The sequence below is a fragment of the Mustela lutreola genome, chromosome 1 (genome assembly GCF_030435805.1).
Source record: "Mustela lutreola isolate mMusLut2 chromosome 1, mMusLut2.pri, whole genome shotgun sequence".
In the NCBI taxonomy this organism is placed as follows: domain Eukaryota; kingdom Metazoa; phylum Chordata; class Mammalia; order Carnivora; family Mustelidae; genus Mustela; species Mustela lutreola.
The window spans coordinates 190,309,338-190,331,892 of NC_081290.1; the positions used below are offsets into that span (position 1 = coordinate 190,309,338).

Below are 22,555 nucleotides of genomic sequence, written 5' to 3' on the forward strand. Positions count from 1 at the left end.
GATGTTCCCGTGGCCTTTACGAGGAGCAACTTCAAGGAAAGGCCGCGTCGGGGAGAGTGAAGACATGGATGAAAAGTTGGCCCCCTCGGAGCTACAGGGTTTCCAGGCTCACTCTCCAGGATCCTGGACTGGTTTTGCCGCCCACACGCTGTCCTCCACCAAACAAGTGTAATCTGCTTCCCCCCAGCATGCCTTCCGCTAGTTGAAGACAACAGGTTTCTTTGGGCTAAGGACCTCCCAGTTTCTTCTATACCTCCTTGTATCATTTAATTTGGAGCCCCCTCCCCCTACCTCCTCCGGGCCTGTGTTTTGGTGGTTCTACCAGGCTCTCTGTTGTGAAGCCACTGCCCTTTAGAACCCCTGTCTTTACAAACTTTTTTACTGCCCAGACCACGTTCCCTTCCCTTCAGATGTATGCAGCTGTTACCTTGGACTCAACGTCAGGATCTTGTGTTTGTCCTTAGTAAGTTTTGTGTGGTTAGACTTGATGGACACCTGTCTCCAAGAGGTGGGTTAAAAATCCAAGAGGTGAATAGAACAGGGCCAAAGACCCCAAAAGCATGTCATTAGAGATCTTTCTCCTAACCAAGCCCAGATAAAGACTTGAAAGACTCCAAACCTTGGGGCGCCTGGCTGACTCCATCCATAGAATGAGTGACTCTTTATCTCAGTTGTAAGTTCAAACCCCACGTTGATTACCTAAAAATAATAAAGTTTTAAAAAATAAATGAAGGCTCCAAACCTTGGAAACATGGTGGTGTCCCATTTTCCATATGCAATTCAAAATAAAGGAGCACCTGGGTGGCTCAGTGGGTTGTCTCTGCCTTCAGCTCAGGTCGTGGTCCCAGGGTCCTGGGATTGAGCCCCGAATTGGGCTCTCAGCTCAGCGGGGAGCCTGCTTCCTCCTCTCTCTACCTGCCTCTCTGACTACTTGTGATCTCTGTCTGTCAAATAAATAAATAAAATCTTAAAAAAAAAAAATCTTAGTACATTGGACCCATACAGTTCAAACTAGTGTTGTTCAAGAGCAGCTGTATATAGTAATGATCAAATTCTGGTCTCAGTTTTTTTCTTCCCTTTTTTTTAAATGCCCTTGTTTTGTGGGTATTCTAAGGAATGGCTCAGGCTGCCTGCCCCCTCTCCGTAATCCAGCATTACCTATGCTTCCTTTCCTCTGTTGAGCAGTGCCTTGAGGGTCAAGCCGATGCTGGAGGTAAATGGCCTTCCCTACCAGTCTTAGCCGTGCCCACACCATGCTCTGAATCATGGCGATTTTGGCCTGCTACCGTGTGACTCCCATTCTCCAGGAGAAGGGCTTCTGGGCTCAGCAGGCATGGGTTAGCAAGCACTGGACCCAGTGGCAGGGGTTACTGAGTCAAAGCAGCCAGAGGCCTGTGGAAGGATATCCGAGATGGGATGGGGGAGGGTGGAAATTTGGAGGGTGACAATACTAATTTGATGGCGTTAGGGTTTCATCCACGTCAACCCATGAGTCAGACATCATGGCGTCTGAAGATAAAAGAGAGAACCTGTTTTATTCTTCCTCTAGGAGTGGGGCCAGGGTTGGGGGTGGGCAGTGGAGGTCAGGAGAGAAGCAAGTGGCCCAGGAGTGTGGAAGCTAATGCTGCTTTTCTCCTACCTGGGGCACGTCGGTGATCTCAGAGAAGAGTGCAGAGGAGCTGAGTGAGTATAGAGAAGTGATTCCCCAAGGTGAGGAGAGGGAGGAGTGGTTATGAAGAATAAAGTCTTCTTCTGTGAGATTATGACCTATCGAACATATAATGAATGGTAAATGAATGAATGAGTTTTGCTCAAGCCCAGGAATCCCACGGTGCTCTTTGGGAATAAGGAGCATGCCAGTTTCATGTTCAACAGCAGGAATTGAGGCTGAGAGGGAAGGTTGGTGGGGATGACTGAAAACTTTTCATTCCATGCTAACCAGCTTGAATGTCTTGACCAGGCAAGTAATATAGAGGACAAGTAGATAGACGACACAGGGGGAAGGAATGGAGACACCCCTTCCTTTTGAGTAGAGGGAAGGAGGGATGGATGGGAGAGGTGAGGGCCTTAACGTCTGGTTGTCTCTATTTCCTTGAGAAACTAGGAATTAAGGTTTTGAGGAGAATTTTTTTTTTAAGATTTTGTTCATTTATTTGACAGATCACAAGTAGGCAGAGAGGCAGTCAGAGAGAGAGAGAGAAGCAGGCTCCCCGAGGAGCAGAGAGCCCGATGCGGGGCTCAATCCTAGGACCCTGAGATCATGACCTGAGCTGAAGGCAGAGGCTTTAACCCACTGAGCCACCCAGGCGCCTGGTTTTGAAGAGTTTTATAAGAATTGTCAAGTTTGGGGTGCCTGTAAAGCCTCTGCCTTCGACTCACATGATCCCAGTGTCCTGGGATCGAGCCCGCATCGGGCTCTTTGCTCAGCGGGCAGCCTGCTTCTCTCTCTCTCTCTCTGCCTGTCTCTCTGCCTACTTACGATCTTTCTCTGTCAGATAAATAAATAAAATGTTAAAAAAAAAAAAAAAAAGACACTGGCACCCCCAGAGCAAATGCAGAAGACAGACCTCAGGGTTGACCCCCAACCAGGACATGTATTGCTTTGGCCAAGGAGCAGGGTAATTAAAGCAGCTGGAGAAGATGGGACAGGGAGGTCCTGGGAGACTAGAAGGTAGTGGTTAGAATCAAAGCACTGGAAGTTCCAGGGTATCTGGCTAGCTCAGTCTGTGGAGGGGGTGACTCTTGGTTTCAGGGTCATGAGTTCAAGCCCCATGTTGGACACAGAGCTTACTTAAAAATAAAACAAAGAAACCCCCAAAAACACCCCCCCAAAGAACCCCACAAAGCATTAGAGGTTCCATTAAGGCTTTTGGAGATTAGAAAGCAGAAGGGAAAGCTTGTGATCAGAAAGGACATTTTTTTTAAGAGGGGGGAGGGGCAGAGGGAGAGGGATAATCCCAAGCAGGCTCCTTGCTCAGCATGGAGCCCAACACCAGGCTCAATCCCACGACCCTGAGATCATGGCCTGAGTGGAAATCAAGAGTGTGTCGTGTAACTGACTAAGCCACCCATAAGTTCCAGAAAGGGGACATTGTTAAATAGAGCTATTCAGAGTTCACAGTATGTCTAAAAGAAGTCAGCTGTTGTGTGAAGAGAAGTCACTGTAGTGGAAGAGAAACGCCTACCCAAAGAGGCGTTTCTGCCCCTGCCCTGGAGGAGTGGGCGCTGTCTCACAAAGGGAACCGGCCCCAGAGAAACACTGGCAGACACCTGCTCCGAGGCTGCTTCCATGAAAAGGACACAGCCAAGAGGGTTGGGGAGAGTTCAAGTTCTAGGGGAAGGAAGACAACAGGGAGACTGGGAGACTGGGAGAGGGGAAATGGGAGGGATCTGAAGGAAAAAGAGAAAGAGACTCTTGGGCAGAGAACCCTGGCATTTTACAGCTTTGGAGAGCCCCTGATTTTCTTTGTAGCAAAAAGAAATAGCACTACCTAGCGAGAGAGATGGAGAGGTACATATTACACACTAAAAATGCACTTCGGCGTGGCTTGATTTTGTTATATATGTTGTGTTTTTATAATTTTAAAAGACTAACGGTCTTTTAGAAAGCAACAGCAAGGGCTTCGCCTAGTAGCTACCCCTTCACTCCTGGGACTTGTACTGAGGATGACTCTGGCAGCCTCCCTGCCTATGGACCCCTCATTCCCAGTCCTGGGCTGTGTTTCCCCCAGTGGCCAGCAGAGGGTCTGTTGACAAATACACTTTAAAATCATTCTTTCCAAAGATGAAAGACTAACATGCTGGGCAAGGGAGGCACCGTGGATGGGGGGCCTGGGGTGATGGAAGCAGAACTGAGATGGTTCCAGAGTCCCCGGTTCTGTTCCTTCCCAGCTCCCACAGGACACTGCTACCCTCCCTTTCCCATAGGTCCTCAAAGCTCCTTACCAACTGCTTCTCCCATAAATCCCGGCCCACGCAGCCTGTCTGCTAGGTTAACTACTGGGACTTCAACTGAGACAGGAATTTTCTGCTTCTGCCTTGCCCCTTACAAGCCAATTATCGCCAACCCTTACCTGGGTCTAGGGAACCTGCTCAGGGTGGAGGCTCTGTTTTGGGAAGGGAGGGGGTCTAGGATGGGAATTGAGTTCCTAGAGAAAGGAAAAGATTAATCTAGGGAATGGAGGAGGGCTATTTGGGGAAGAGATGGATTGTCCATCCGAGGGTAGGAAAGTCCATGGTAGGAGATGGGGGGTTGGTTCTGGGAATGGTGAGATCTAAACTGCGGAAAGAAGGTACTCTTGAGCAATGGTTCTCAAAGTGTGGTCCCCAGACTAGCAGCATCAGCATCACCTTGGAACTTGTTAGAGATGCAGATTATCTGGCCCCACCCCACATATTGAATCAGAAACTCTGAGAGTAGAGCTAGCAATTTAATAAGACCTCCAGATGATTCTGACTTGTGCTGAAGTTTGAGGACCACCAACGACTCTTGAGTTATGGGATCTCTTCTAGGAACTAGAGATGTGTTCTAGAGAATCAAAGGTCTGATCTGGGGGGATATGTGGTGGGAGAATCTTCTAGAATGGGGAGGGTCTGCCCTTGGGGACCTCTAGAAGGTTGGAAAGGTTTTATATCCTAGAATGAGAAGAGGTCTGTTCGTAAGAGTGGAGATGGATCTGCTTACAAAATGGGAAGGTGAAATATTAGAGAATGAGGAAGGGTGACATAGTAGATAACATCACAGTTTTGAATCACTAAGTCTTGGGTTTGGATCCCTGGAGCCATTATATTAGCTGTGTGAATTCATACTTGTAACATTTCTTTTCTTTTGTTTTTAAGATATTTATTTATTTACTTGACAGACAGAGATCACAAGTAGGCAGAGAGGCAGGCAGAGAGAGAGGAAGGGAAGCAGGCTCCCTGCTGAGCAGAGAGCCCGATGCAGAGCTTGATCCCAGAACCCTGAGATCATCACCTGAACCAAAGACAGAAGCTTTAACCCACTGAGCCACCCAGGCACCCCATAACTAACATTTCTGAGCATCAGTTTCCTTACCCGAAACGTGAGAGGCTAATACTGTTCTCACAGAGTTGTCATGAGGGCTGGTTAGACCGTCCAGTCAGTGGTTAGTTATTGAGTTATTGAGTGTATTTTCTGGGTCCAAGTTCTAAGAATTCAGGGGAGAAAGATGCAAGCCTAGCTCTTTCCCCAGAAATCATCTCTCTCTGCCAGCTACCTAGCACATGGTAGGCATTCGATAAATGTAGTTTCCCCTCCTTTGAAAGGAAATGGGAGATTCTTCCAAGGGAAATAAAATGAAGCATGTTAATCAAAATAAATAAAATGAAGTATGTTTCATTGATTCTTGAGAATAAGCACTAAGCTCTTGGACCCTTGAACCTCATAAGAACCTTTCAAGGCTGATCTGCAGGATTTTTTTCAAAAGATTTATTTAATTATTTGACAGGCAGAGATCACAAGTAGGCAGAGAGGCAGGCAGAGGGTGGGGGGGGGGCAGGCTCCCTTCTGAGCAGAGAGCCGATGCAGGACTCGATCCCAGGACCCTGAGACCATGACCTGAGCTGAAGGCAGAGGCTTAACCCACTGAGCCACCCAGGCGCACCTGATCTGCAGGATTTTTATCATGTCTCTTTCATGGATGAGGTTCAAAGAGGTGGAAAACTTTGCTTAAGAGCATGGAATGAGGGACGCCTGGGTGGCTCAGTGGGTTAAGCAGCTGCCTTCGGCTCAGGTCATGATCCCAGCGTCCTGGGATCGAGTCCCACATCAGGCTCCTTGCTCAGCAGGGAGTCTGTTTCTCCCTCTGCCTCTGCCTGCCATTCTGTCTGCCTGTGTTCACTCTCTCTCTCTGACAAATAAATTAAAAAATCTTAAAAAAAAAAAAAAAAGAGCATGGAATGAGTAAACGCATCAAGGGTCAGAATGCAGATTTCCGACTCCAGATTTAGGACATGGAATATGTGCTCACAAAGTGGGGAAGGGACATCCTCAAGAACAGGAAGGCCTGTTCTAGGGGAGAGAGAGGACTTCCATGGTTATATGCCAACCGTTTCAACCTAGGGAATGGAAGGTTCAGGAAGGGTAGCGGATCTTGACTTCCTTCCCAGTGGGATCAGCTCAGGACTTCTAAAAACACCAAGACCTGAGTCCCACCTTAGAGATCAGGATTAACAGGTTTGGAATATTATCTGGACATCTTTTGAAATTCCCCCAAGTGATGCTTATCACAGCCAAGACTGAGGACCATTGCTCTGGGGCATGGGATGTGAATCCTATGTGTGCAAAGCCAATCAAAGACTTGGAAATGTTGGTCTCTGAAGCTGGGGAAGCCTGTCCAGAGGAAAAGGGGACACGGTGTTCCTAAGAAAGGGGAGGAAAATTTCCCGAGGACTGGCAAGTTGTATGCCGGGGAAAGGAGAGGAGTGTCTTTAGGACGTGGTGGTTATCTTGAAAGAACAGAAGAGCCTGCCCAGAAAATGGAGGGAGACAAGCCATCTGGGAATAGGGCTCTAAGAGGCCCCCATAGCAGGATGGGTAAAAACAAAGACTTCAAGTTTCAAGCCCTGGTCTGCCACCGACTAGAAGCATACTCTCAGGGACATTGCTTAACCAACTTCCTTATGCCCCTGTTTTTTAATTTCCAAAGAGAGGCTGTAATGCTTGCCTCCTAAGGGCGTGATGAGAATTAAATCAGGCAATGCCAGGTCCATAATGATTGCTCGGTAAATGCAACCATTGGGGATGGGGAGTCGCTTCCGGCGGTTAACTTGGAGAACGGGGGGTCCATCTCGAGAGTGAGAACTTTGGTCTTGAGGAATGGTGCTGATGTAGGCAGGGAATGAGAGGAAGGTAGGAAGGGCTGGATCCTAAACACACTAACCCTCACAGTTACAGGGCGGAGCCTGGAGATGTCCTGCTGGGGCCGCCAGCTTCCAGGCTGTGATGAGGCAGGAGGAGGGGCTGAGGAGCAGGGGAGAGGTTTGACTGCTGGTAACCTCTCAGCTGCTGCAGTAAGGAGGTGGCAGCAGCCCCAGCGGCCTCCCCTCCTATCTGTCTTTGCTCTGTGACAGGTGGGAACTTAAAAGCTCAGGCCACGTGTCTCAACTGGCTAACCTACTTACCCCTAGAAGACTCAGCCTGGGCAGGCGGGGGCCAAGAGGGGCATGAGGAAGCAGCAAAGCAGGGGAAAGCCCCAGAGTGTTCTGGAGAACCTGCGTTTGAAGGCTTGTGGGCTGAGGGAGAGCATGACATGTGTACTAGAAGATGCCCAAGGCAGTGTCTGTGAGCCAAGTGCCATTGCCATGGTGCATCTGTGCGTCCAGCATCAGGGGTGTGCCTGTCTTAAAGGTCTGAATTTGCCTGGGAGAGTAAGGACTTTTGTCTGTAGTTGGAGTAGGCTGAGTTCTAAGTACCACTGTCACCTCCCAGTGTTTGCAAGCTCTCCCAAAGCGGCGTCCACGGGCCTTCCCTTCTTAACTAGTTAGGGAAGTGGAGAATGGGGAGAATGGGGTGGGGAAAGGGGAGGACACTCTCCCGAGACTCTAGCTTTCAAAGCCTTTTTATCTAGTTTGGGGAATCGCTGGAGGAAGCCTGAGCTCAAGGGCCGGAACCGGGGAAAACTGATGGGGGAGTGGTGCAGACAGTCTGACAGCTTCACAATCCCTTGAGAAGGATGGCGTCTGCACCCCAATGCCCACCCCATTCCCTGTACGCACACCACCATCGTCTAGTCTGTAATCCAGGGACCTGTCCCCACCGAGCGACTTCAGTTCTCCTGCCCTCACTGTGTTCAAGTCGGCCCTTCGCCGCCAACCCCCCAGTCCGGGGTCCACACTGCGCCCGCTCTGGCCCCGCGTCGCCGGCACTGCTGTCCCTTTCGCCGTGCTCGCCCCCCACCGGCTGCGGGGCGGCGTGGGCCCTTTAAGAACAGCCGGACGGGCGAGCAGTAGCTGGGAGGAGAGCGCAGTCGCCCGGCGGGCTCGGGAGGACGCGGCGCCCAGCACCGGGCTCTGGAAACCGGCTGTGCGCAGCCGAGTTGGGGCGCGCCCCCATCGCCCCTCCCCAGCGTTGTCATCTCTCCGCGGACCTGAGGCCCGGGCCCTCCCCGGTCGCCCGCCCCGCCCCGGCCCCGCCCCGGCCCGCGCTGCCGGGACCGGGAGCCGGGCCGTGGGTGCCGCAGCCGGAGGCAGGTGAGGAGGGCCCGGAGTCTCCATCCCCGGCCCGCGGCAGCGCCAAGCTTCTCGGTCATCACCGGCCCGGGGGCGCGTCAAGGTGACTAGGCATGCGGGAGATAGCGAAAGGGGGAACCCGCCCCCGGGGACTAGTTGGAGGTGGAGGCGGGGGGCGGTGGTCGCGAGTCCCGGTGGTGCGCCCGCCTTTGGGGAGAGTCCGGGACGCGCGGGCGCAGGGGAGCGGGCGGGAGGGGCTGGTCAGGGGACGCGCCCGGGGATGGGGAGGGGGATGCAGCGCGAGGCCCAGAGCCTCCTCTTCCTCCGCCTTCTCCCCGGTCTCCCCTGCGCACACCCGGGTACCCTGACCTCCTAGCGGGCAGTCGCGGCCGGCCGCCCCTGCCCTCCTCCCCGCCCCCCAACCCTTCAGTCCCCAGGGGCTGCTGGCCTGCGGGGTAAGGAGATTAGAGCCGCCACGGGGAGGGGGGAACGGGTGAGGGCTTCTAGGGGCTGGGCCGGGGCCAGGCTGGGGCCAGACTGGAGCTGGGGCTGCCTGGACCGAGGAGAGGTCGAGACAGAGCGTAGCTACGACGGGAGTGGGGGGCAGGAGTGGGCAGATGCTCTGGCGGTGGGAAGTGGGGTGCTCCCAGTAGCGGGTCTGCCCTGAGAAGGAGGCGGGCAGTGGGGGTGGGGAGCATTAGAAAACAAGGAGGCTTTGAGCCAGGGCTTGGGGGTCTGCCCCGAACTGAGCAGGCCCTCTCCCTGCAGGCCGGCAACGTGATGGCGGAGAAGGCGCTGGAGGCCGTGGGCTGTGGACTGGGACCCGGGGCCGTGGCCATGGCCGTGGCGCTGGAGGACGGGGCGGAGCCCCCAATGCTGACCACACACCTGAAGAAGGTGGAGAACCACATCACCGAAGCTCAACGCTTCTCCCACCTACCCAAGCGTTCAGCGGTGGACATCGAATTCGTGGAGCTGTCCTATTCCGTGCGGGAAGGGCCCTGCTGGCGCAAACGGGGTAAGGGAGCAGCCTGGTGGGGAGTTGTGGAGCCCCCAGGAGTTGTTTCTTAGAAAGCTGGAGGTCTGGGTGTCCCCTGTTGCCCGAGTTCCGCCCCAGGATGCTCTGTGTGGCTGAAATCTCAGCCCACCGCGAGCTATGACCGGCCAGGTCTGTGCTACACCCCCACTCCTCCCCGCCTCCCCCCTCCCCTGCACCTGTGAGCTCTGAGGTGGGACACTAGGTTCAGCTGTCGATTGAAGTTTTCCTCCTCCAAGATGACAACAACCTCTGGTCCCTAAGTTGTCCTGGAGGAGTTTCTTTTATTTTAGGTAGAATTCCTGCCTTTGAGGCCTGGCACGAGAAAGTCCCGGGCTGTGTTTCGGCCTTCCTCAGGGCTTAGCAGTATTCTTGTACCTATAGACACTGCTAATTTTTTTTTAATTTTTATTTTTTAAGATTTTATTTATTTATTCGACAGAGAGAGAGAGAGAGAGAGAGCGAGAGAGCGACTACAAGCAGAGGGAGTGGAAGAGGGAGAAGCAGGCCTCCCATTGAGCAGGGAGCCCGATGTGGGCCTCAATCCCAGGACCCTGGGACCATGACTGGAGCCAAAGGCAGATGCCCAACAACTGAGCCACCCAGGCGCCCCGACACTGCTAATTTTAAAAGATGTTCTCATTCCTGTCATCTTACTTCATTCTTGCTGAAGTCCTCCGAGGCAGGGAGGGTGAAGGTTTAGCAGGCTGGGTGACATCCCCATGGTACGAGTAAGGAAACTGAGGTCCAGGAAACTTGAGTCACCTGACAGGGCCACACAGCAAATTAGTGGCAGAGCTGGGACCAGAAGCCAGGTTTGCCAGCTCTCTGTGGATTGTTCTTTCCTTCTTAACGTCCCTGGTGCTGCATTCCTATCTCCTCCTCTTTTCTCTCATCAGCTCCCGTGGGTAAGGTCCGGGCTCTTGGAACTTTCTGAGGTCCTTGGAACCTTCACCAGACCCTGGAGTCCTTGCCTCCTCCTGCCCTGGGCAGCTTGAGCTGGGAATAGAGAAGCTGAGGGGTTTTTTGGTTTTGTTTTTTGTTTTTCCCAGAGCTGGGTGTGGGTCAGGGGTGGAGCTGGGTCATTGTTCTCTGAGATTTAAGAAATAAGTTTGGGGTGCTTCTGAGCAAGGCTGAGCAGGAGCTGTCTCTGCATTCCCCACCCTCGCTCTCTCACAAGTGCCCAAAAGGTCACAGGGCCTGAGCCAATGGCAATTGAGGCCCTCTGGGCCCCCTGCAGGGGCCCCTGTCCCAGAGCAGCCTCTGGACCCTGAGATCGGCTCTGGGCAAATGAAGAGGTGGCCATATTTCTTACAGCCCTGTTTTTCCTCAGTTTTAAGTAGATAAGTTATTTTTTTAAAGATTTTATTTATTTGTTTGACAGAGAGAGAGATCACAAGTAGGCAGAGAGGCAGGCAGAGAGAGGAGGAAGCAGGCTCCCCACAGAGCAGAAAGCCCCATGTGGGGCTCGATCCCAGGACCCTGAGATCATGACTTGAGCCGACAGCAGAGGCTCAAACCACTGAGCCACCCAGGTGCCCGAGGAGATAAGTTTTAAGAAGCTAAGAAAGAAATGTAGCTAGAGGGACTGGTTGCTTCAACCCACCAGCCAGATTGGCATCCCTGACTGGATGCTTCCCTCCTTCGACCTTGCCAGCCCCCTGCTCTCTACTGTCCATTTTGCTATCTCTTCTGTCCCTTGCCCCTTTCCTAGCCCACTGTCCTTCTCTCTTTGACTTGTCTTTTCACTGGAGTCCCTCTCCCCTTGCCTGAAGGACAGAAAGCCATTAGAGGTAGGCAGAGAGGAAGAACAAGGGATGTGGAGAGGGGGTGGTGTCTGCCTTGTCCAGGTAAGGACTTGCCACCGGTCTCCCCTAATTATACATGATGTTTCTTGTTTTTCAAAACACTTTCCCATTACTTACTATTAAATGTCTCACTCAATAGTCACAATAACCCTATTATGCCTTGGGAGGAGATCTTACTGTCCTTATTTTATAGATGAGGAAACGGAGATCCTCAAAGATTAGGGGACTTGACAAAACTGTAAGAGTTACTGACAGAGACGGGACCAGAGCTCTGGTGTGTTTTTACCTGGAAGGGCTGACAGGTCTTTCCCATGACGAGCAGCTGGGGACCAGCAGGTGTTCGAAGACTGGGTTCCTAGCCGCTTGTCCACTGGATGACGTTGGGCCTCTCTTGGACTCACTTTCTTCATCTGTAAACAGGGACGATAATCGTCCCCGCACAGGCATGTTGTGAAGCTTAGCTGAGACGTTATCTGTGAAAATGCTTGGTGAGAGGCAAGTGTAAGATGATACATGTATTAGGCATCAGTGTTCAATCGGGTGCTTGGCTGATTAAATGAAGGGAAGGTTCCTTGTTGCCTATTTCCTCTCCTGCCAAAAAAATCACTTCCTGTCAGTGGCTCTGAAAGGTGTTTGCTGGAGTGCACAACCACACGTCTCTCTAATTGGTGGTGATAATCCCTGAGGCAGAGGGATGGAGCCTATGACTTCCCCTCCCCCAGGGAAGAACTTGCTGTGTGACCTTGGGTGAGTCACTGGATGTCCCTGGGTCCCAGCTGGCTCCTCCGTGTTGCCATAGCAGCAGTGGAAGTAATGAGTTTGTAAACACTGGACAAAAAAGGGAAGAAGACACATTTCCTGCATTCAAGAAAGTCATGGTCTAGGTAAAAAATATGGGAAACATCTATGGATCTGAGGAGAGATAAAATAAGGTTAAAACAGAAGCACAAATAATGTACAATGAGAATAAAGAAAACAGAATTGAAGAGGGTTGGAGGGACAAGGGAAAAATCAGGAATGGCTTCATGGAAGAAGTGGCATCATCTGGGCCGCCAGTGTGATGGGGACCCCACAGTGGACAGCAACTGAGTCTCCTGCTGAATGGATGTGTCCAGAGGGACAGCTGGGTGCTGCGGAGGGAGGGTGAAAGTCACATCCCTTCACTGTCTCTGCTAAGCAGGTAGAGGGGAGAGGACACTGAGCTCTGTGGAGGGGCGGAGGACGATGGTGGCGAGCAAAACCTCCAGTAGAGCTTGGTGTTCCTGCCTCACTGAGGGATAGTAAGCATAGTAGGCATAGTAAGCATAGTAGGCAAGGCTTGCCTGGTGGGCTCCCTTCTTCCTCTCCACCACCTTGTTTCCCTAGGCGACGCCATGTAGTCTCTGACCTCCGCTTCTAGATATGCTCTCATGTAGCAGAGCTCTCCCTCCCAAGGACTGGAGAGCCTTGACTTCCCTCTCCATTTTTGATTGCTGCTCATCCTTCAAGACTTTCCTCAAATGCCACTTCTTCCATGAAGCCATTCCTGATTTTTCCCTTGTCCCTCCAACCCTCTTCAATTCTGTTTTCTTTATTCTCATTGTACATTATTTGTGCTTCTGTTTTAACCTTATTTTATCTCTCCTCAGATCCATAGATGTTTCCCATTATTTTACCTAGACCATGACTTTCTTGAATGCAGGAAATGTGTCTTCTTCCTTTTTTTGTCCAGTGTGTGGGACAGAGCTTGGATGTAGTAGATATCAATAAGTGTTTGTCAAATAGAATTAATAATAAAATGCCACCTTAATTAATAATAATAATTAATAATAATAATTAATAATAAAATGTCACATGTGCCAAGCACTGTGTCATATGCTTTACATATATTATCTCATTGCATCTCTATAGCAACCCTATGAGATAGGTACTGTCATCCTCATTTTACAGATGAGGGACCTGGAGCTCAGAGAGGTTAAGCAACTTGCCTGAGGTCCCACAGCTGGCTAAGTGTGGGGCCAGAATTTGAACCTCGATCCACCTGACTCCAAATCAGTGCTCTTAATGCCTATGCTGCCTCCCCCAAGGAGTGAATGAATCATGAGATTTTTACCGGGCCATATTGGGGGCTGTGGAGACAAGCCTCCTGGGCCAAGAGAGCACAAAGAAGAAGGCTTTTTCAGAATGAAACAAATGTTCCGAGAACCCGTTCTCCTAGAACCCATGGTGAGCCTCTAGTACATGCCAGACAGTCTGCTGAGGTCACAACAATGAGTAGGACACGGGTTCTAGCCCCAAGCAGCTCACATACTAAGAGGCTGGGGGACAGGGGTGAGGGACGGGCACAGCAACTAGCAAGCATGCTGGTTGTGTGCAGGGGCTGTGCAAACACAGGGGACATTTAACCACTTTGCTCAGGCCAATGGTTGGCAAAGTCTTCCTGGAGGGAGTGAGAGTGACTACTGCATTTATAGAGGGGGGGACAGAGTCATCTACAAACTCGATGCCCTCTCCATGCCCATCCACAGGTGTGGCGGTCTTCTCCTGGCCTACAGGAGAGTGTTCTTGGCCTCTGGTACATTGATGTTGGGACCTGCCCCTTCTAGGGGGACAGGTGGAGATGGTGTGAATCTCGGTGCCGCTCAGAAGGTGTTTCTCCATCGTCATCAATCGCCACTCCCCACCTGGGAGGGAATTGCCTCGTTCGCTAGGGCCATTCCTCAGAGTTTCTGTTGCCTCTGTTCACTGTAACTCTGTTCACAAGCTCCTTCCTCCCTCGCTGCAGGTTATAAGACCCTCCTCAAGTGCCTGTCGGGTAAATTCTGCCGCCGGGAGCTGATTGGTATCATGGGCCCCTCTGGCGCCGGCAAGTCCACGTTCATGAACATCTTGGCAGGGTACAGGTGAGGACGAGGGCGGGGTGGAATGGGGGCAGGAGCCAGGAAGAAGGATCCCCCGGGGAGCTCAGAAGGTATTCTGAGGTGGCCTTGACCCCCCGCTCCCCATCTGCGACCAATGTGCCTGCAGGGAGTCTGGAATGAAGGGGCAGATCCTGGTCAACGGGAGGCCTCGGGAGCTGAGGACCTTCCGTAAGATGTCGTGTTACATCATGCAGGACGACATGCTGCTGCCTCACCTCACAGTGCTGGAAGCCATGATGGTGAGGGTGAGGGCTGGCGGGCCGGCCTCTCCCCAACCCCTGCTTCTGCCTGTTGTCCCCATCCTGCCATGCCCATCCTCCTCGGTTGGTGGCTAAGGGGACAAGGCGGGGCCCTCCTCCCACTCCTACCTGACCTGCCTACTCTCTGGGCCTCAGGTCTCTGCTAACCTCAAGTTGAGTGAGAAGCAAGAAGTGAAGAAGGAACTGGTGAGTGGGGAAGAGAAGGGGGTGAGGACAGGCCAGCTGCCCTTCCTGTGCTTCTAGAGTTCTAGAGCCTTAAGTTTGCTGGGGGCAGGGGGTGGGAGACTGGATCCCAGGCTGGGACATTGGAGGCCAAGTGGGCTTAAGGGAATGCTTCTTTAAATTGGGGTGGTGTGGGGGTGGAGAAGAGCGGAGATTCTGAAGCTGACCTGGGGTGGGTGGGGTGCCGGGCCAGGTGACGGAGATCCTGACAGCACTGGGCCTGATGTCCTGCTCCCACACAAGGACAGCTCTGCTCTCCGGGGGGCAGAGGAAGCGCCTGGCCATCGCCCTGGAGCTGGTCAACAATCCGCCCGTCATGTTCTTTGATGAGCCCACCAGGTAGTTCTCCCCCTCCTCTCCCACCAGCATGCCGCCTCCCCTCGCCCCCTCAGCCAGGGCAGGAGGGCTACATCTTCTCCACGGCTGGAGACCAGAGTCCGTGCACAGCAGCCTCCCGGAGCCAAGATAAGGGCTTCTTTTCATTCGTTCCTGCCAATCCCGTTGCCGTAGCAGCCCCATCCTTCACACAGGCAGAAATCCTATGTCCTCCTTGATGGATGCCTCCCTCTCCCTCTCTTCCCCACAGCCAATCCGTCATCAAGTCCTGCTGACTCTACCTCCCTCCTCTGTCTCTCAGATTCGCCCCACCCCCATCCCGAGTGCCCGGGCTTAAGTTCTGGACCTCATCAGCTCTCGCCTGCATTTCTGCCATAGACTCCTACCCACTCGTCTTCAGTCTCTCTCAGCTAGTCCTCCCTCCGAGCTGCAGCCAGGGAGAGCTCTCTAAGACAAGTCTGGCAATACTCCCTACCCCAACCCCCCCCCCCCCCTTAAAAACACACAGCGTTTTCCATTTGCCCTCAGAACAAAGTCAGAAGACTTAGAGGTCCCGGCCTGAACCTACTTCCCCAGCCTCACATCTTGCTTCATGCTGGCTTGTATTTTATGCTCTAATAACACCGAATTGCTTATAATTCCCTGGGCCAGCCATGTGTTTCATGCCTCTAAGCTTTGCACATGTTGTGTCTTCTGTCTGTGCCCTTCGCCACCACGCCTGCCCTTCCACCTTCAGCTGCCTCAACTCCTTCCTCTTTCACACGTGCTCAGGAAGCTTCTCTGACTACCCCCAAGCCCCGTGCCGCAGAGCTGAAGCCCCCTCGCCCCCCGCCGCCCCATGTTTCTACAGCACATTCCACATCATCTCGAGTGATCTCTGCGCTTCTCTCTCTCCCTCCAGACCAGAGTCTATGTCTTAGCCATCCATCATGGTCATCCCAGTGCTGGCCATTCAACAAATATTTGTTTGTTAACTGGAATGGTGCTTGGGCTTGTTGGTACCTCCAAAGGCTGGCACCGTGTAGCGTGGACAGGCTGTCAGGTAGCCAGAGGGACTCCCTTCCTGCCAGCTCCAGCCCCTTCGGAGCAGCTGCCCCACCTCAAGCACTCCCTTCACTTGGCACTGCCCACCTCACCGCCTACTCCCCGTCCGCCACCTTTCTCTGGACAGTGGTCTGGACAGCGCGTCCTGTTTCCAAGTGGTGTCCCTCATGAAGTCCCTGGCCCAGGGGGGCCGCACAGTGATCTGCACCATCCACCAGCCCAGTGCCAAGCTCTTTGAGATGTTTGACAAGGTGAGTGGCTCTGGGCTTCCCAGGGCACTGGCCTTTGGCGGGGAGAGGGAGGGACATCGGGGGAAGGGCTGGTGGGGCCCACCTAGTCCACTGGTGGTGCTGTCCTCACCCCTCCCTTTCCACCTCAGCTCTACATCCTGAGCCAGGGTCAGTGTATCTTCAAAGGCGTGGTCACCAACCTGATCCCCTACCTGAAGGGGCTTGGCTTACACTGCCCTACCTACCACAACCCGGCTGACTTCAGTGAGTGGCAGGGCAGGGGGGCTGGGCTGTGGTGGTGGGCCAACTCAGGAGGGTCGGCTCCCATGCCTAGGTCTCCTTGGGGAGATCTCACTGTCCCCTACCTTCCCCACATACTCATGGAGGGGCTGGCTTGCCCTCGGGAACCAAGGAGTGATTTAGCCACGCACTCCGCTCTGTGTCTCCCAGTCATCGAGGTGGCCTCTGGAGAGTATGGAGACCTGAACCCCATGCTGTTCAGGGCAGTGCAGAATGGGCTTTGTGCCATGGCCGAGAAGAAGAGCAGCCCTGAGAAGAACGAGGTCCCCACCCCGTGCCCTCCTTGTCCTCAGGTGAGTAGGGCTGGAGATGGCAGAGAGGGACAAGTGGGGGCGGGCAGGTGGGACCCTGGATGATGGCCCTGCTTAAGAGGCTGTCCCCCAGAGGCATCACAACCATTAGGGACTAGGAAGAATTCAGAACTTGGACTAGACCTACTGTGAACTGCAGTGTGACCTTGGTCACGTTGCTCAACCTCCATTCATTTACATGTTCAGCAAATTCTCACTAAGCATCTGTAGTGTGTTGTCCTCAGCGCCGGCACGGGGCCACCTGGTAAGCAGACCCAATGCTACATCTCTTGCCTCGTGGCTCATGGGTCTTGCTGTCATCTCCAGGCCAGAGGTGATGATGCTGAGCTCTGATGTTATTGGGAGAACTAACCAGATCATCACGTAAATCTCTGCACCGGGGCTGGTACAGTGGATATTGGTTTGGTGCCGGTTCTCCTTCCTAAATGAGATACCACGACCCTGGAAAACGTCCCCGAACTGAAGGAGAGCTCGTGCAGCAAGCCAGTACAAATAGACAGCGGGTTTGTGCAGTGAAGGTGTAGGGCCACCCGGAGAATGGGGAGATAACGCTCCCAAGTCCCACACTCCCCAGTGGCTCACAAGCAAGGGTGTTTTTCAGGCTATGACTTGGGGCAGAGGTCTCTTGAGAAGCTGGTCATGCCAGCAGGTGCTCGGTGCTATTTCATCTGGTCCCCAGAGGTTTTTTCCATCTCAAGAGTCTTGCCTCCTGAAAAATACTCTTATTCTTTATGCTCAGGGTTTCATTTGGTCCATCTGGCGATCATGACTTTCGGGTAGTGCTGATGAGCCACTTGGAAGCTAGCGGGGTCGCATTCCTACAGGTCCCTTGGTCTGTCCACTGCCCCCCGGGGGCCCTGTGACCTCCAGTGTTCATTCTTTCATCTGAACTGACAAGCTGGATGCCAGCTTCAAAAAACCCAGGAGGACTGGCTGTAGTTGTTGCCACCATTATGATCATTGTTTAATATGATTGTGGCACAGGGGGCAGAAAAGCACTGTGGCCTTCGGGTAAATATTTCGTGAGGAAGTGAAGACAAGAAGAGGAGTGACCGGCCTACTCTTAGCCCCCACAGTGTCCTCGACGTCCTTGCGCTCTCCTCTCCCTCAAGTTTTTACTCGCTCCCTACGTCTCTCACCGAATCTCGCTCTAATGCATGACCCTGAGGCCAGCTTCCAGGCATATACCTCAGTGGTGGAGAGTCTCCCATCCAGGAAGGGCCTGGAGGAGCCCTGGCCTGGGGAAGGGCTCGAGGGTTTTCCATTACCAAGCTGGGTGTGCAGTGGGTGGGCAGGGTAGGCTCGCCTGACCCAGTGTCCTCTCCCCAGGAAGTGGACCCCATTGAAAGCCACACCTTTGCCACCAGCACCCTCACACAGTTCTGCATCCTCTTCAAGAGGACCTTCTTGTCCATCCTCAGGGACACGGTGAGGCATCATGTTGTGGGAGAGGAGGCCAGTACAGGCCTGCCTGGCTTATGGGGGGCATAGGATCTCAGCAGCTGGGAGGAGAAGCCCCCCCCACCCCCACCAGCCAGCCATCTCCCAAGGCACCCATGGGTCTGTGTGTCTGTGAGGGCGGCTCTGAGTTCCTACCCCAGTTGGTCTGCCCATCCCTGGCCTGTGGCCCATCCCCTCTCCTCACCAGGTCCTCACCCACCTGAGGTTTGTGTCCCACGTGGTCATCGGCGTGCTCATCGGTCTCCTTTACCTGCACATTGGTAACGATGCCAGCAAGGTCTTCAACAACACCGGCTGCCTCTTCTTCTCCATGCTCTTCCTCATGTTTGCCGCCCTTATGCCAACCGTGCTCACCTGTGAGCTGAGCTGCCCTGGGTGGGGGGGGGGCGGGGTTGGGGGGGTACCGGGGGTCAGTGTCAGGGGCTCAGACAGCAGCGCCTCACCTGCTTGTGTCCTCAGTCCCCTTAGAGATGGCGGTCTTCATGAGGGAGCATCTCAACTATTGGTACAGCCTCAAAGCGTACTACCTGGCCAAGACCATGGCCGACGTGCCCTTTCAGGTAAGCCTCTTCCTCCCTCCCCTCTGGCTTCTCCCATACCTTGCTTGCCTCCTTCAACTTTGTCACCTGCCGTGTCCTCTTTTTTCCTTCCCCTCACTTAACAAATAGGCGGGGAGTGCCTACCGTGTACCAGGCTCTGTGCCGGGCATGGAGATCAGGCAATGAATAAGACAGATGAGATCTTGACCTTGTGGAACTGATGTTCTCATGGGAACAACCAATGACAGACAGACAGTGATGAAAATAATAGCCCTATGAATGCGTCTGTGAATCTTTTTTTTTTTTTAAAGATTACTTATTTATTTATTTGACAGAGAGAGAGATCGCAAGTAGGCAGAGGGGCAGGCAGAGAGAGAGGGAAGTAGGCTCCCTGTCAAGCAGAGAGCCCGATGTGGGGCTCAATCCAAGGATCCTGAGATTATGACCCAAGCCACAAGCAGAGGCTTAACCCACTGAGCCACCCAGGTGCCCTGGGTCTTTGGATCTTATCGGAGGCAATGGAGGGCAGCTAGTGCGGGTGCTGAAGCTTTACCGCTACTTGTTAGCCGCAAGACACGGAGCAGCTGCCTGCCTTTCACTGCTTCCGCATCCCCATCTATCAAGAGGAATGATGAGAGTATCCAGCTCGGGATTATTTGGGAGAAGTCAATGAGTTGATACACGTGAAGGACTTGGGCTAACGCTTGGGACGTGCGAAAGTGCCTGATAAGCGTTAGCTGGTTTGGGTTGGTTTTGTTGCACTAGCCTCCCCTCCCCCCGACCCCATCCACGCTCTGAGGCCACCAGTAATCTGTAGGGCAGCTGTGTGCAAATGAGAAAAAGCTGGGCGGGTGATGCTCCCGAGAAGAGCACAGCAGGACCTCGGCGTCTGGTGGCCTCTTGATTGGGTGCCTAGTGCAGGGAACAGCCTGCACGATGGTCCACGCTAGGCTTGGTCACTGGCCCCCTGGACTTGACCGCTCAGAGGGGGATGACATGTGCTCACATGCAGAGTTAATGAATCAGCAGTGTAAAGAACCAGCTGGTCCAGTTTAGGAGCTCAGATATGGAGATGTCACCATGACTGAACTGGTCAGAAGGGGTCCAGTGGAAATGGTGTCACTGGAGGAAACAAGGGGACAGACACCAGCCCAGGGGGGCCAGCACACACCAAGTGTGGGGGCAGCAGGACCAAGCATGGACGCTCTAGGAAGAGCTAGTGCTCCGGGGGTTTCTGCCCAGGTGGCGTGGAGGGTGACATGGAGGGTCTTGGCCTCTGTGTCCCTGGCTGGTGCCCCTGCTCAGGCCCATGCCCACTCCCCAGGTGGTGTGCCCAGTGGTATACTGCAGCATCATCTACTGGATGACAGGCCAGCCAGCCGAAACCAGCCGCTTCCTGCTGTTCTCCGCCCTGGCTGCGGCCACCGCCTTGGTGGCCCAGTCTTTGGGGCTGCTGATTGGAGCTGCCTCCAATTCCCTCCAGGTGGGAGGGCTGGCCCTTGGGGATCCGGGGAGGGGATGGGGTTTGGTGGGAGGAAGCAGAGGCTGACATCAGGAGTGGAAGGGATCTCTGGGAAACCACAGGGCCACCCCTGTCCCAGTCACTCCTGTGATGGCCCGGTCCCCTTCCTTCCCATCCAGGTGGCCACCTTTGTGGGCCCAGTTACCGCCATCCCTGTCCTCTTGTTCTCCGGTTTCTTTGTCAGCTTCAAGACCATCCCCACTTACCTGCAGTGGAGCTCCTACCTCTCCTATGTCAGGTCAGTGCCATGGCCCACACCGTGCATCACTGCTCCTCCCTGCCGGAGCCCAGGCTCCAGGGAGGACAGAGTGGCTGCTGGGTCCCGGCAGTCTGCCCAGGGAACAGGGACCCTATGCTCTGTATCCAGCTCTGATGTCCCCATGTGCACAGGTATGGCTTTGAGGGTGTGATTCTGACCATCTATGGCATGGATCGAGGCGATCTGACCTGCTTGGAGGAACACTGCCCTTTCCAGAACCCGCAGAGTATACTCCGAGCGCTGGATGTGGAGGATGCCAAGCTCTACCTGGACTTCCTGGTCTTGGGCATCTTCTTCCTGGCCTTGCGGCTGCTGGCATACCTTGTGCTCCGTTACCGGGTCAAGTCAGAGAGATAGAGCCTCGCCCTGGCCTGTGCCCCAGCCCCCCAGCGGAAGCCCCCAGCCCCAGCCCTCTGGGACTTTTTTAACCTTGTAGACTTTGGCACGGGTTGCTGTTGCAGCCACGTTCTCCTCTCTCAGCTCCTCCCCGGGTTGGCTGCTGGACTGCACTCCCTGCCGTGGCCATGGTCGTGGCCACGGGGGGCTCCAGCCCTCCCCACCATGTCCAGGAGTCTTCCCAGTTGATGCAATTTATAGTTTCTTCCCTTCTCTCTCCAACATCTGCATGCAAAGACCACTAGGAGGCTGCCACCCTCCTCCCCCACCTCATCCCCTGTCTCTGCTGTCTGCTTGGGAGCCCCAGGTTCTCCAGGGCCCCCATTTACAACTGACCAAAGTGGCCCCCTCTGGGGGTCCCCACCACACAAGTGTTTGTAAACTGGGCTGATCTAAGGTTTGGGTTCCAGGGCTGGGCCCTGGTGGGGTCCCCTGGAAGTCCCATTTGGATATTGGAAAGGAGCAGGGAAGGCTCTGGAAGTCTCTTCCTCCTCCTCACCTTCTCCCCACCCCTAGACCTGTCTGATTTGGGCAATCTGCTGGAACAGAAGCTGGGTTTTCTGTCTGGGTCATTCCTACCAATCCTGGGGATTGGAGAGGCCTGGGGGCCTAGGATGCCCCGTCCCCTTCCCTGTCCCCTTTGGTGGGGGGTAGGGTCTGGTGGCACTGCTGCAATAATGTCTATGTTTCTCTCCCACCTGCCACTGGAACCGGAGAATGCACTTTATTCTGGGGCGTGAGCAAGAGAAGACTAAGCCTCCTTCTTGCTTCTCCTGCCCAGTCCTGTGACACTCCCTCCCCTCCCCAGAGTTACAGGCGCATACATGCGAACAGGCAATCTCAGCCCCACACACACACGCTGTCCCGTATGGCTCCGAGGAGGAGTGATGGTGGCATGGTGGAGGTGGCGGCGGTGGCGGCAGTGGGTGCCATAGGGAGGGCAGTGCCCACCTCCTCTGGGGATGCAGCTTTGACAGCATGGATGAGGCTTGTGCCGCCCAGGGTGTCCTGGGACCCGGGGTATCTACCCCCCGAGTCTCCTTTCCCCTCCAAGTCAGGGATGGCACAGGGCACTAGCTCCCTGGAGCTCCGCAGCCAACACAAGCACAAGCATGGGCAAAAGTTGGCCTTGGCCACTGCCACCCTGTGGCCCTTCCTTTGTGCATCAGGCTGGCATTCTCACTCTCCCGCCACTTCCCCAGCCGTCTGCTGGTCATTCAAACTCCTGCCTGGGTCTGTGCACACCCTCCCTACCTTCCCATCAGCCGAGGTGGCCCCGGGGCACCAGAGCGACAGACACAGAGCATGTCTGGCTTTTGTGGTAGGTCCAGACTCACGCCACTTCTGATCTCCCCTTCCCCCAGGGCTCTCCCACTGCTTTTTCTTGTGTACACACCACTCTCCCTTCTCTTACCCTGCCACAGATTCTCCCCACCGCCCAGAGATGCCACTTGTATTTGTGGGACTTTGCCCATTATTAATAAAACCTATATTTATACAGTATGCAGTGCGTGAATGGGTCCGGCTGGGGCTCGTGGCCCTGTGGTCTGTGGTGGGTCTTCAGAGCACTTGAGAGAAGTCTGTGAGCTTTAGAGAGTTTGTGGCAGGGGGTGGCAAGTTAGTAAATGTCAAGCAAGTGAGTGTACATCCCAGGAAATACTCGTGTTATGCCTTATATGTTGCAAATACTTTGTGTGCATGATCTCAGTGGAGTCCCATACCCACTCTGCATTATCCCTCA

The 22,555-nt window shown here is 53.9% G+C and overlaps 1 protein-coding gene across 3 annotated transcripts; it reads left to right on the forward strand.

The window, feature by feature from the left end:
- The first annotated feature begins 7,936 nt into the window (after positions 1–7,936).
- ABCG4 (ATP binding cassette subfamily G member 4) lies at positions 7,937–22,317 on the forward strand. 3 transcript variants are annotated; one of them, XM_059183131.1, is made up of 15 exons: positions 7,937–8,293; positions 8,959–9,208; positions 13,799–13,916; positions 14,041–14,173; positions 14,330–14,380; positions 14,610–14,755; positions 15,924–16,047; positions 16,176–16,290; positions 16,477–16,619; positions 17,967–18,065; positions 18,286–18,454; positions 18,558–18,658; positions 19,962–20,120; positions 20,279–20,397; positions 20,550–22,317. In XM_059183131.1, exons 2-15 carry the CDS (start codon positions 8,971–8,973, stop codon positions 20,773–20,775), a joined length of 1,941 nt encoding a protein of 646 aa, XP_059039114.1. In that variant the 5' UTR covers positions 7,937–8,293; positions 8,959–8,970; the 3' UTR covers positions 20,776–22,317. The 3 variants fall into 3 exon arrangements, with proteins under 3 accessions (XP_059039114.1, XP_059039122.1, XP_059039128.1); XM_059183139.1 differs by having other exon boundaries at positions 7,937–8,211; XM_059183145.1 differs by lacking the exon at positions 17,967–18,065.
- Positions 22,318–22,555: the final 238 nt, after the last annotated feature.